This window comes from Culicoides brevitarsis, chromosome 1 (assembly GCF_036172545.1).
Source record: "Culicoides brevitarsis isolate CSIRO-B50_1 chromosome 1, AGI_CSIRO_Cbre_v1, whole genome shotgun sequence".
Taxonomy (NCBI): domain Eukaryota; kingdom Metazoa; phylum Arthropoda; class Insecta; order Diptera; family Ceratopogonidae; genus Culicoides; species Culicoides brevitarsis.
In genome coordinates, this window is record NC_087085.1 from 21,645,118 (window position 1) to 21,658,226 (window position 13,109).

The window sequence follows — 13,109 nt, forward strand, 5'->3', positions numbered from 1 at the left end:
ACTAAGCTTACAAATACTGTTAACCTAAACATTCTCTTTTTTCTCGAAAAAAATTCACCCTAAATAAATCCTAACTAATTGTTACTGTACAAAGCCATGGCTCGTGCAAGCCTCACACGGAAATCACGATAGAGCATTTTGCCGCCGATCGGAACGCGATTTAGGTACATTTCTAAGCTCATTAGACACAAGGCTTTTCCATTCATGGGAAATTTGTCTGCTAGCTCGTTACTGATGTCTAATCCCTCGTTTCGTGCCATCGTTGTGAGCCACTTCCAGACGTCCGTTCTGGTCCAGTCACGAGGATCTGTGAATTGAAAAATATTGTTAAAATTTTTTTTCATAGGAGTTAACTACGAAAATTTTGAGAAATTCGACTAAAAAATGCCATAAAATTTATTTTTCTAAAATATGATTTTCCGCAATTCGAAATAAAATAAAATAAAAAGAATTTTTTTGACAAAACTGTCAAAAAGTTTTGAAAATTTATTTTTTTGAAAATATTCTTAGAGAAGAAAATTCATGTTAAATTTCGTTTTTCAATACAAAAATTGTTGAAAATTGAAAAAATTTAAAAAAAAAATATGAAAATTTCTTGAAAAAATATAGAAAAAGACCAAAAACGGTCAATTTTGATGAAATACACTTGATAAATACCGTTCATGAAATTTCAAACTAAAATTCATTCAAAAAATTTTTGGGAAAAATATTTTAATATTTTTGGGAAAAATATTTTAAAATTTTTAAAATAAAACGAAAATTTTTGACAAAATTAGATTTTTTCAAAAAATACTGCTCTTAGATTTCATATTTTTTTAAATTTTTATTAATTATTAAAAAATTAATTTAATTAATTAATTAAGTTTAATTAATTTAATTAATTAATTTAATTAATTTTTATTTAATTTATTTGTTAAACTTTTAACAATATTAAGCATTAAATAATTAATACATTTTTTTTTAAATTTCAGTACCGTAGGTGGTAAAATGTCCAAATAACACACAAAATATTTTTTAGCAAAACAAAAAAAAAACAAAATTTTTGTCGATTTTCTCAAATTTTAAAAGTTTAACGAGTTTAAGAAAAAAAACTCACCAACTGGCAACCCATCGTCCATCCCGTACCACGTTTTCTTATTTTCTGTCCTTTTGACGATGTTGACCTGTGTGGCGGTGTTCCACCGTTTTTCCGTCTCGCTCGGACAGACACTCACCGAGCTAAGATTCAATGGTGGGACTCGATTGTTGTTTGTCCATTTTGGCATTCCTCTTTCGATTTCCATGATTTTTTTTTTCTTAAGTTATCTGCAAATAGAGAAAAACAAAAAAAAAATATATTAATTTACTACTTTGAAACAGATCTTCGAAAACCTTGCACGACGACCGAAGAACAGGTTTTCTCTAGGTCAATTATGCAATTCCTTACGAGTTTCGTATTAATAAATTATTTTGCGTACCATCGGCATAAAGACAAGTTCAAGTATGTGTAAAATTATTATTATTATTATCTTGTGTCTGCCTGCGAGACTTGCAGATACGATTAAGCACATCATGCATGATCAATTAAAAAATTGTCGGTATTTAAAAAAAAATACTCATCAACTTGCTGAATGCCATCAACAACAATGAAGATGATTAAAATGGTGCTACATTTTATGACTGTGTAATAAGTAGCAAAAGTAATAAAGGAAGAACTTCCTTCGTTTATCTCATTTCTTAAATAGCTTTCTGCGCGCCAACCGTGTCCGTTCATTTGTTTTATTCACATATTTTGCATAAAAGACCTACAACAATATCCGCCGACGACGACGACGCTTTCTTCATCCAGTTTATTTTTTTTGTTTTCTCGTTGCTCAAGCTATTGTTACATGCTTGAAAGAATCTCAGTTCAAAATCGTTTTTTTTATTGCAAAAGAGACTGTTTTCCTCTAATCTAAGGGCAAGGCGATGACATACAAAGACCAGCTTGCCTCATTTCTTTGTCAAAAACAAAATTGAAATAAACAAAAAAATACCCGGATATTGATCATCAAACTGATTAATTATGGTGACAACAGAAACAGTCATTCGGATGTTTATGGAAACGAAAAAAAAAATATAACATAAAGAAAGACTGACGAAAAAAAAAATTTTTTAAGTGATTGTCGCCAGACATACATGCGTGACCGATTTCCCTTTTTTTTTTGATACATTTCTTCTTTTTAAATATTTTTTTTTTGTTCGATTCTAATTTGCCCTTGTCTTGTCTACCGATCAAATCTGCTCTGCATGCTATAATTTTGAGGAAATTATTTACGTTGAAGAAACAAGAACAAAAAAAAATGTTTGTCATGTCACTTAACTAAGCTTTTTTGTCTCTTCTTTACGGTGTATCTTCCTTCGGAATCGGAAGCAATTAATCTTAGATGGTTAGAAATTTTGTTTTATTACAACCGACACTTGGACGTCCTGTCTCTCTGTGGTTAATCATAACTAAAAGTGAATTAATAAGAATTGTTGCCGTTGTTATATGTAATTAAGGATCGTAAATTACTCTATCAATCAATATTTAGTTCTTTTTTTCGGGTCTTGTCTTGATGAAAGGTGCTAAAATATGAATTATCATTTTCGGTAATTGAGGGATTTTTTTTACCGAATCGAAATCAAGCCGCTAAGAATTGATTTTTGACTTTTTTATTAAAAATTCTTTAATATAAAAATTTATAAAAAATTAGTTAAAAAATTTTCGATTGAAAATAAAATAAATTATATTATTATACGACAACATGAATAATAAAAAAATTGAAAAATGCACACATTATGATTATTTTTGTAGTATTTTGGCATTGTTTTGTAAAAACAATTACTAAAATACCGAAAATAATATTTTTAATTTTTAATTGAAAGCAATTAAGATTTTTTTTAAAACGTAAAAATTTAAAAAAAAAATCATTGGATTAATTAAATAATTTTTAAATTTTATGATTTTTGCTTTAATACAATTTTATCAATACTGTTTTGAATTTTTAAGAAAAATTTTTAAAAAATTTCATTTTTAAGGCCGTTTTAAATGAAGATTAAAAATGAGGTCTGGAAGGTCTGAGTTTTAAAAGTTTAAAATCCAATAAAAAAATTATTACCTAAAAAAAATTATTTAAAAATTAAGCCTGTCATCAAAAATTAATGTTGATCTACTTTCATAATTTAAAAAAAAATTTTAAAGAATTAAAAAAAATCTATTTTTAATAATTTTTGTAATGTAAATTTTTTTTCTTTGTCTCCCAAAGTTGCTTATAAAAAATTTTGACCATAATTTTTCTCTTACATTTTGAGCAAAATATTTTGAGATTAAAAGTTTCAAATAAATTCAGTAAAATAAGATTAATTTGTAAATTCTTTTAAGAAGTACAAAATTTCATTTACTTTATTGGTCAAACGTATTTGAAAATATTTGTCTTAAAAAATACTAATTATAAGGAACATGAATGGATTTAGTTGTAAAACAATTTTTACAAAAAATATAGTCAAAGAAAATACTTTTGAAAAGTAAAATATTCAATTAATACGCTGCTTTTTTACTGAGTGTTGATTCCAAAAATATTGAATGACTTCTTTCTTCTTGTCGAATTCTGCAGTTTTCGGCGAAGATACGGTCCAGTCGTCAAGCCAAGCAAATGTACTTTCAATCAATTGTTTTCCTTTACGTTTGACGTCTTCAGATCTCAATGAATTTACGCTTCGTTCCATGTCCCATAAAAAATTTTGAAATAATTTGAGATTTTCAAACTTTTTACGGTGCGCTTCATCTTCGAGATGGAAGTTTTTCGCTTCTGAAACGACCTTATCGGCATCATCTTTTCCCAAACGATCCTTTTTGAGTATCGTGAGATTCGATATTTTTCCAGTGCTTTGTACTTGTGCGGTAACTTTCGTGATGCCATTCTCGTCGACATCGAATGTTATCAAAATTGTTTGCTCTCCGCGTGCACCGGGCGGAATATCCAAAACATCGAGCGCACCCAAAAGTCGATTCTGAGAAGCGATGATCCGCTGTCCTTCGTAAACTTCCACATGCATTACCTTTTGATTCGGTTTTGTTGTTTGTACAAGGTTAACAGCTTTAATCGGATAAACTGAATTTCGTTCGACGAACGTCAGAAATCGATCTCCAAACGTACGAATACCAATGGATAATGGACAGACCTCAGAAATTGTCGTCCCTTTTCGTGTTCCGCTAACCATATTTTGAATCAAAGCAGCTTGAATGGCAGCTCCTTCGGCTACCGCATCGTCCGGATTGTTTTTTGTGTAAAGCATGCGACCACCGAAATATTCCTTGATCATTTCTTGCATTTTTGGAATTTTGGAACTGCCACCAGCCAAAACCACTTCATCGATATTCTCTTTTTTGAGACCTCCGTCCTCTAAAGCTGTGTCCACTAGTTTGATTGCTCTTTCAAACAAATCCATGTTCAATTTTTCGAAAGTTGATCGGTTTATCTTGCCAACCAAAAAGGCATCTTCAAGCGTGAATTCGGTCTTTTTAACGACAGAAAGCTGTTTTTTCGCGGCCTCACACAGAATCTTCAATTTGCGCATCAACGATTTGTCTCCAGAGATATCTTTCCTGTATTTGCGCTTGAATTCTGCTACAAAGTACTCCACCATTCGTTTGTCGAAATCCTCGCCTCCCAGATAGACATCGCCCGTCGTCACAAGTACTTTGTAGTCGTTATTGTGAATTTTTAAAATTGAAATGTCACAAGTGCCGCCCCCAAAGTCAAACACTAAAACCGTTTCGCAATCGACATTCACGAGACTCCATCCGTAGGACAATGCGGCAGCGGTGGGTTCATTCATCATCCGAATAACGTTGAGTCCGGCAATTTTGGCAGCTGCCATTGTCGATTCGCGTTGTGCATTATCAAAATTTGCTGGGCACGTGATGACGACATCCTTTATTGGCATATCCAGAACCAATTCGACCATTTTTTTTAAGCTTTCGAGAATCATCGCGGAAATTTCCTCTACTGACAAGCAAAGTATTTTTCCTTTATCGTTGACCTCAATCGCAATTTCGCCGTTGTTGTTCAGAATTTTGAACGGAAATGCTTTAATGTTCTCTTGCACCTCCGGGTCATCAAATTTTCGACCGATCAGACGTTTAATGCCATAGATTGAATTTTCGGGAAACAAAGCCGCTTGTCGGACAGCACCTTCGCCAAAGAAGCGTCGATTGGGTGTGAAAGCAACACACGAAGGCATCGAACGACTTCCTTGGTCATTGACGATCATTTCGGGCTTTCCGTTGCGATAAACAGCTGCTGCGGAGTACGTTGTTCCTTTAATTAAATTTTGTGAGAAGAATTTGATGATGTGACGCCATTGAACGAATCAACTCAAATCTTACCGAGATCGATTCCTATCGGTGGATGACTCATAATTTGATAAAAATTTCACGATGTTTGACGTAATCAACTAGCTACGAATTTTTTACGTGCAAATTTCTTGAATTTTGTGAGGTTTTCATGAAGAATTTCGTGAAAATTGCTGGGAATTTCTTGATTGTTTACGCTTTTTTTGTAGTTGGTACAGTTAGCTTTCGATAAACTGAACTACGTCGATAGGCGTCATTCAGTGATGGCGTCAAAAATTTAGGGGTCTACGGGGCTTAGGATAGATTTAATTAATTTTATCCTAAGCTTTTTGATTGATTTTAGACCATTTTAAGTAAAAACCAATAGTTTGTTGTTCAAATTTTAAAATTAAACAGAACAAAAATAAAATATTAAAAAAAAAATCCTAATTTTTGGTGCACTTCAAGTTTTCAAATTTTTTAATTCAATTCATTTTTTTTTAAATATTTTGATGTTTGAAATCAATTCTTTTCTTTTGTGTTTTACTTCAATTTTTTATTTTTTCAAGTTTTTGATAAATTTTTTTGTTAAAACTTTGCTAGTTTAACCTCGAATTGTATAAAAAATCAAATATTGATTTTTAGAAGAATATTTAAAAAATGACATTTTGTAATTTTTCTAGAACTATTCACCAAAAATGAATTTTTTATCCAACTTTTTTCTGTTTTCGAAAATTTTGATTTTTTTTTAATTTTTAACTAATTTTTATTAATTTTTTTCAATAATAATTTTTTTTCAAAGAGGGCAATTAAAATTGCGAGGCAAACCATTAAATAACTTTATTTCTTTAAAGCCACAAAAATGTTCAAAAACTAAAACTCCCGTTACTTTCTCCAAAATTTGTCTTTCTAAAACCGGAAACCAATCAACGACAACTTTTTCATTAAAAAATGACCAGCAAATGGCATTTCCCAAAAGCATTTTTAACTATCGGAAATTAATTAAGTTAATTACATTTCATTAAAAACAGACAGAATTTCCCAAACGTAAGTACTTCAAAAAACGACGAACTAACAACAATCGTAGTCCGGATGCTAAAATTTCCTGTTGTTTGAATATGACATTTTTTATGTAATTGATATGTAATTTCATAGATAGTTACGTGCTTTTAGAAAAAAAAGTTACCGCTGCGCCACATTGATTATCAATTGTTCAAAAAAACAAATAAAAACGTCGAACAATGCGTGCCATGCTCGTGATGATCAAATGCATGTGACCTTGGAGTACACCTATTTCATGTGTTAGAATTTAATGTTAATGTTCTTGTGCGTTAGATTTCGAATAGAAGCAAAATTTGAATAAATCTGTGACAAGCAATGTTCTGTGGACTAATAATAATGACGATGATGATAATAATAAACAACACACAAAAAAAACTTGTAGAGATAATACTTTTCCTGTCGGTCGGTCGTCGTCGTCGTCGTTCAGCGTCTCCATTGATGTCTTTTAACGTGTGCGGTCAAGTAATCTATGTGTTTTTATGTAGAACTTTATTGACTTTATCAGGCATTTCCGTGTCTTTTTTTCGTTTTGTGAAAGAAGATACATTTTAAGTATCTTGTCTGCCTGCATCTCTTTAAAAGAAAAACATCGAATTACAAAAAAAAAGTTCCGTTACACATTTTCGAGCAATTCTGAGTAGGAGTGTGCTAGTATGTATTATATTTTGTTTTATCTCTTTGAATCTTTTAAGGGACAGGTATAATCTTCGAAAAAATTACATATGTTCTCGTTAAATGCCCGGATGTCGAATTCCATTCAAGTTATAAGAGAAATTCTATCTAGGGCGGAACCTAATCCGTATATTTAGAAAACACCTGCATTTACAACAAAACTAACTAATGAAGCCCAAAAACTTCGTTTGCTTTAAAAAGCAAAAATCTACCCCGAAACTATGCAAACAGCGCAATTTTGAAACTCAATAGAATAAAATATGGTGAGATATGCAATGAATCTCACATGATATATTTGATTTTTTTTATTTTCATCAAAATTTTCCATTGATGATCGTGATATTTCTGTTCTAAAACCTTCTTATAGCTTAGCTTGATATATTACAAAAAACCCCAAAAAGATTCCTGAAGCAAATATTGAGTTATTGCGTTACAAAGCTTCGATAAATTTTATAAGTATACATTTTGTAACGAAATAACTTAAAATCTGCTTCACGAATCTTTGTGAGACTTTTCGTAAAGCGTCAAGTTAAGTTAAGAGATGGTTTTAGAACCGAAAAAATTAGACAATTTGTAGTCAATTTTGTTAAAAATTAAGAAAATATCTCAAGTATGGCGTGTAAGATTCATTGCATACTATCACGTCATAATCTATAAAAAACATAATCAATATTTTAAAAAATGATCTATTTTTGTTGGGATGTTTTTTTAATTATCTGCAAACTAATCAAAAATATTTCAAAGTTGATTTTTATTTGATTTAACCAATTCAACAAATCAAATCAAAAATTTCTCACAAAAAAATTGTCTCTTTGAAAAATTTTTTTTTTAAATATATTGAATTATTTATATTTTTTTAAATTTGTGTAGTCAATTTTTGCTTTTATAAACAAAAAAAAATATTTTACTTTTTTTCTAAAAAAAAATAATTTAAAATCAAGTTATTAAATACTTACTTTTTAAATTGACCGGCAACGTACCACAGATGGTGCAATTTTTTCAACAAATTATTTTTTTCCCGACACGGAAAAGTGGTTTTTTGTACTAACAATAGAAATTCAAATCTTTTGATGTGAAACTAAAAATTATATTAATTAGTTTCTTTTTTTCTCTCTCTCGGTGTTTTGTTATTGTTGTTGGTATGCCGTGTGTTATTATATACAACACATGTAATATTTTTCCGCTCTTTCTTCAAATTATTGTTACTGTTAGTATTCTTATTATTACGCCCGTAATGATGATGATGAAAAAGTTTTTAACAATCTCCACGCAAAATGAGGTTCATTTATTTATTTCTTTTGAACATATTTCTCATACAATTTTTTTTTCGTTTCTGGGTAAAAATTGAAACAATAGTCAAGTGCACTTTGAAACTTTGTTCTGATTTAAATATGTTTTCTTGATCATTCACTTCACTCATTTAACATCTGTTTACAGGATTTTTTTTGTGAAAAACTATCCAATTTTGTACATGAAAAAAAAAATCAAATCAAATTTTTTGCTCGAGATTTTTTTTTTCGTTGTAAGTATTTATTTAATTTATTATCCAGAACTGCAGATGGTTCCTGAATATTTTCTTGGAAACGTGCTCTCTTGTTGTGTATGTGGTATAATTATAATTTTTTTTTTCTTTTTTTTCAGAAAGTTGTATGCAACTTTATTTTACGAGCACCGAAATAAAAAATAAAAATTTTTCGACACACGTCTTCTCTCGACAGCGACTGTTGCAAGACTGAATGAACGACGAGCGGCAAGTGAGTAAGATCATTTATTTGCTCCGATGAATGAACGTCGTATGAATGAAATGTGTGTGGTTTGTGCCATGTGCGTGAGTATTTGTTGCGTCCCATTCACAAAAAAAAAAATGTGTTTCTCTCTCGTGCTGCTGTTCCACAATGCAACTCTATGACCGGTGCATTTTAAAATGCATAAATATTTGAACGTATCAACTTGTGCAATATCTTGTTACTTTTTTTTGCTGCGTTTGTCTATAAGTTAACATTTGAATGTTGAATTTAATTATTTGTTTGTTTTAGAAAAATATGATTAGCAAACAATAATTGCAGAGACTGCATTTTTAGATAGCAAAATATTAACAACTTTTCGATTCTTTAAAACCTTTTTTTAAAAATTGACTTTAATACTTTTTGTGATTTATTTAATTGATTTTTATTGATTTTTCATAATTGGTTTTAATTTTTAAAAATTTTTTGTTCTCTTCAGAAGGCAAATTACGGGCAACATGAACTTAGAAGCTGGATGTGTCGGCTCCAGAACGAACAAATAATTCAATTTCAACCTAACAGTTTCACAGACTTTCACAGTTTTCGGTGTTTCACAGACTAGATTTAAACAAATAGCTCTGGAACTGGCAACATCAGACGATTGGGTTGATGGCAGAATCCTACCGCCCTTGAGGCTAAAGAAAAAAAATAATTTGGCTGGCCTAGTCGCTGGTGAATTTTCGTTCTTTTTTCGTATCTTTATATGTTTTATCTTATGACGACTGAAATGGAAAATACTTCACCAATCTGGGCCAAGAAGGATAACAGTCAAGATGCTGAGATTTTGATCATATTTTTATATATTATTTAAGTTGAAAAGATTTTTTAGGCCGGAAATCTTGTATCGATGGCTTTTTCACCCCAAACATTATATTTATAATGAGATTTGACAATTTTGCCTGTTGTGTGTTGAATTAAATTAATTTCGTATTTTTAATTTTCGGAAAAATTAGGAATGATAAAAATTAGAACTTTTATAGCTTTTTTTATATTTTTCGTAATTTTTTCTTAATTATTTTATTTTTTTTCCTTTTTAAATTTTATTGAGTATCTCAGCACTCAAATGTTCCAATACAATATCTTAATTTTTTTCAATATATCCAAAAATAATCTTCAAAATTACTTATTTTTCGTAAATATCCTTAATTGCTCTAATATCCTTAAAGCGTCCATCCTAAATTTTATCACAGCAGTGCTAAAAGCGGATTTCGACAAAATTAGAAAATTACTCTGTGTTTACCTACATCCCGGAACTAAGGTATTAGTGTTTACGGCGAAGACAGAAAAGAGTTCAAGGATGTTCTAACAAACATATGCAACATATACAAAAAATAAACATTGATGCATGGATTCAAAAGGGGACGAAAGGAAACACGAAAAAAAAAGTAAATACGTTCTAATTCCACTAAAACTACGGAAATAGTATTTTTGTTCAAATTTAATCACTCAAATATTCGTCGACTCTCCGTGTGTCTGTGGATACAAATCATGATGATCATTCATTCGTAGGTACATATGCATTTATAAAACACCGGATTTCCTTAGACTTTTGACTAAATAACCGACGACGATGACAACGTCAACGCACACGGTAGCAAATGTGAATATTACAAATTTAATAATAAAAATTGTGTTACTTGTGGCATTTATCTAATTTTTTTTTTTTTTTTGATTTCTTTGAAAAAAAAACGTCACATCTTGATGATGATGATGATGCTTAAATCCGTTTTGATTGAACAGAAAAAAAGAAGAAACAAGTGAGATCGCATGAGAAAAATAAACCGAAGACTCTAAATGAGGATGTTCAATTATAACACGATTACGAGAACCGTTTCGTACCATACGAAATTTGTTAAGGTCTAACAAAAGAAGGGATATCCTCAAATTAAGTCTCACTCGTAGATGAAAAAAAAAAGAGATTTTCTTTGACATCACTTTTTTAAACAACAAATCCCCAAACAATTAATTGCAAAAATCGTAAAAAAAATATTGGTTGGGTTTTGAAAAAATATTTAAACAGGCGTATAAATACAACGTCCTGTTCCTTTTTTCACCTCCTTACACACATATCGGATTTGAATGAATACAATGCCAAACAAAGACTACATATCGTAAAATCCTGCTTATTGAATTGACATGCAATAAATATGACAAAGGAAAAGAAAAGGACATTGTGCTTGTGTGAAACGTTTGAAAAAAATACAATATTTGAACGTGTTTAACTCACAATTGCTTAAAAATAATAAAATAACATCCTTTTCAAGAATTGATTTTTTTTTAATTTTAAAAGATCGCTTTTAGTCTTGAAGCAAAGTCTTTTAATTTTTTCCAAAAAATGCGCTTTAAAATTTTTTTTCATGAAAAAACTTAATTTTTCTTAAAAAAAGCATGACGGAAGCTCTTTAAGGCAGATTATGAAACAATTTATGGAACTTCTGATCGGTCAATATCAATCTTTGATGTTTATGAGAAAAAAAAATAGTTTAACCTGTTGTATTAAAACGTTTTGATTTTCTCAAATGAAGCAGGAAGTTTAGTTATTTGTAAAAATATTTTCTTAACGTTATGATGGGAAATCTTTGTCGGAATTTTTATGTTTATTTAACACAATTTTAAAACTTTTTTTATATTTTTTTTCTAGTGTAAAATGTAACAAATGATTATTAAATAAGGATGCTTTGCATGTCAGATTTTGAACAATTAACTTTGTCATTGTTTTATCTTATGAACACCTGCTGTGCTCTCTTCCTTACTTGTAAATTCATCGTTGAGCAGTAACACATGAATGCAACTTTTTTTTGCATCCGTACTTTGTATTGTTAAGATTAAAAGTTGAATTGATTTCCTGTCTGGCGTATCCTGTTTGTTTGTCAAAGTCAAAAATTGAAGAAATTTTTTGAACAGATTTCTAGCATGATTTCCTCTCGATAAACTCTTTCTCCGTTTTTTGTTGTGTTTCGATGTGGTTTTTGAAAAAATCATGTGTAACTGAAGGTTCATTTCCTTTGGAATTTTATTTTGTTTCTTTTTTATTATTGAATAAATTTTAAGGATTTTTTTGTTTTTTTTTCGTTAAGTATTGTCTTTATTTTTAATTAATGTTTTTTATATATGAATAATTTTTAGTATTATAAATCAATTAATGTTTTTTTATATGAATAATTTTTAGCATTTTAAATCAATTTTAGTTTTTTTTATGTGATTGTTTTAAATAAAAATTTTTGAATCAAAAATATTGTTGTTTTAAACAAATTAAAAATCTTTATTATATTAATTTAAATGTCTAAAAAAGATTTTAAATAAATTAAATTAAACATTTAAATAACATTTTAAAAAATTTTATCACCCAAAAAAAAAAAAAATAATGCACACATTTTACAAAAATACCAAAAATAGAATTTTTATTGTGACCCTAAACAAAAAATAAATAACAAAAAAATCAATTAATTGGCCCTTATAAATAATTTTTATGTCGAAAAAAAAATAATTTTAAGTTTCCATAAACAAATAATAGACTCGGTTTTGGTAAAAAAACAAAAAACATATAATCAAAAATTTTTTATTTATTTTTTCGTATGTTAATTTATGCATTTAATACATTTGAAAAAATATTTATTTATTTTAACAAATTTTCTAAAGAATTTTACAGACAATTTTTCTTTTTTTTTTATTTTTTTATTTGTTTTATTTTAATTTAAGTGAAGTCGTTAAATCAATTTTCCATTCATGAATTTGAAAAAAAAATTATGATTAATTATTAATTGAAAAAATATTTATTTATTGAAATTTAGGAAATTGGGAAAATTTTTGATAATTGAAAAAAAATCCGTGCGAAAAAAAATTTTTTTGATTAGTTTAATATTTACCAAAATCGATCAAAATTTTCAATCTATTACATAAAAATGAAACTTTAAATTAACTTTGTTAATTTTAATCAAGTTTGTTATGTGATTAATTAAATATTTAAAAAAAATCACCATAAATATTCAATAGCGCAAAAAAAGTAATGACTAAAGAATGCTTTAAAATAACGGAAACAAAATTTTTTAAAAGTAATCAGTTCAAAGAGAAAACATAAAAAATTAAATGCTTTGTAGACTTTTTTATCTAAAAATGCAAAAAATAAAAAAAAATACCTAATCATAAATAATTTAAATTAAAATTCATTTTATGCATTTATTCAAATAAAATTTGCAACTTCAGGCATCAATGGGTTAGCTTCACTTTAATACTCCTCGGTAAGGTGTACGGCTTGG

General features: G+C 28.8%; 2 protein-coding genes across 2 annotated transcripts; both read right to left on the reverse strand.

Moving 5' to 3' along the window:
• Positions 1 to 26: 26 nt before the first annotated feature.
• LOC134832740 (uncharacterized) lies at positions 27 to 8,090 on the reverse strand. The gene is made up of 3 exons (XM_063846874.1): positions 8,026 to 8,090; positions 1,097 to 1,305; positions 27 to 307 (listed from the first exon to the last, which is right to left on the reverse strand). Exons 2-3 carry the CDS (start codon positions 1,281 to 1,283, stop codon positions 75 to 77), a joined length of 420 nt encoding a protein of 139 aa, XP_063702944.1. The 5' UTR covers positions 1,284 to 1,305; positions 8,026 to 8,090; the 3' UTR covers positions 27 to 74.
• On the reverse strand, positions 3,412 to 5,546 carry LOC134838146 (heat shock protein 68-like). Its single transcript, XM_063853616.1, has 2 exons — positions 5,390 to 5,546; positions 3,412 to 5,321 (listed from the first exon to the last, which is right to left on the reverse strand). The coding sequence occupies exons 1-2, from the start codon at positions 5,418 to 5,420 to the stop codon at positions 3,535 to 3,537; spliced, it is 1,818 nt and encodes a 605-aa protein (XP_063709686.1). The 5' UTR covers positions 5,421 to 5,546; the 3' UTR covers positions 3,412 to 3,534.
• Positions 8,091 to 13,109: the final 5,019 nt, after the last annotated feature.

What these genes read in the sequence shown, in the direction of transcription:
- LOC134832740 (XM_063846874.1), bottom strand. Translation starts at nt 1,283, where the DNA reads ATGGAAATCGAAAGAGGAATGCCAAAATGGACAAACAACAATCGAGTC. An exon ending in GGACGATGGGTTGCCAGTTG is followed by an intron (nt 308 to 1,096) that starts GTGAGTTTTTTT and finishes TTCAATTCACAG; the next exon opens with ATCCTCGTGACTGGACCAGA.
- LOC134838146 (XM_063853616.1), bottom strand. Translation starts at nt 5,420, where the DNA reads ATGAGTCATCCACCGATAGGAATCGATCTCG. An exon ending in ACCGATAGGAATCGATCTCG is followed by an intron (nt 5,322 to 5,389) that starts GTAAGATTTGAG and finishes ATTTAATTAAAG; the next exon opens with GAACAACGTACTCCGCAGCA.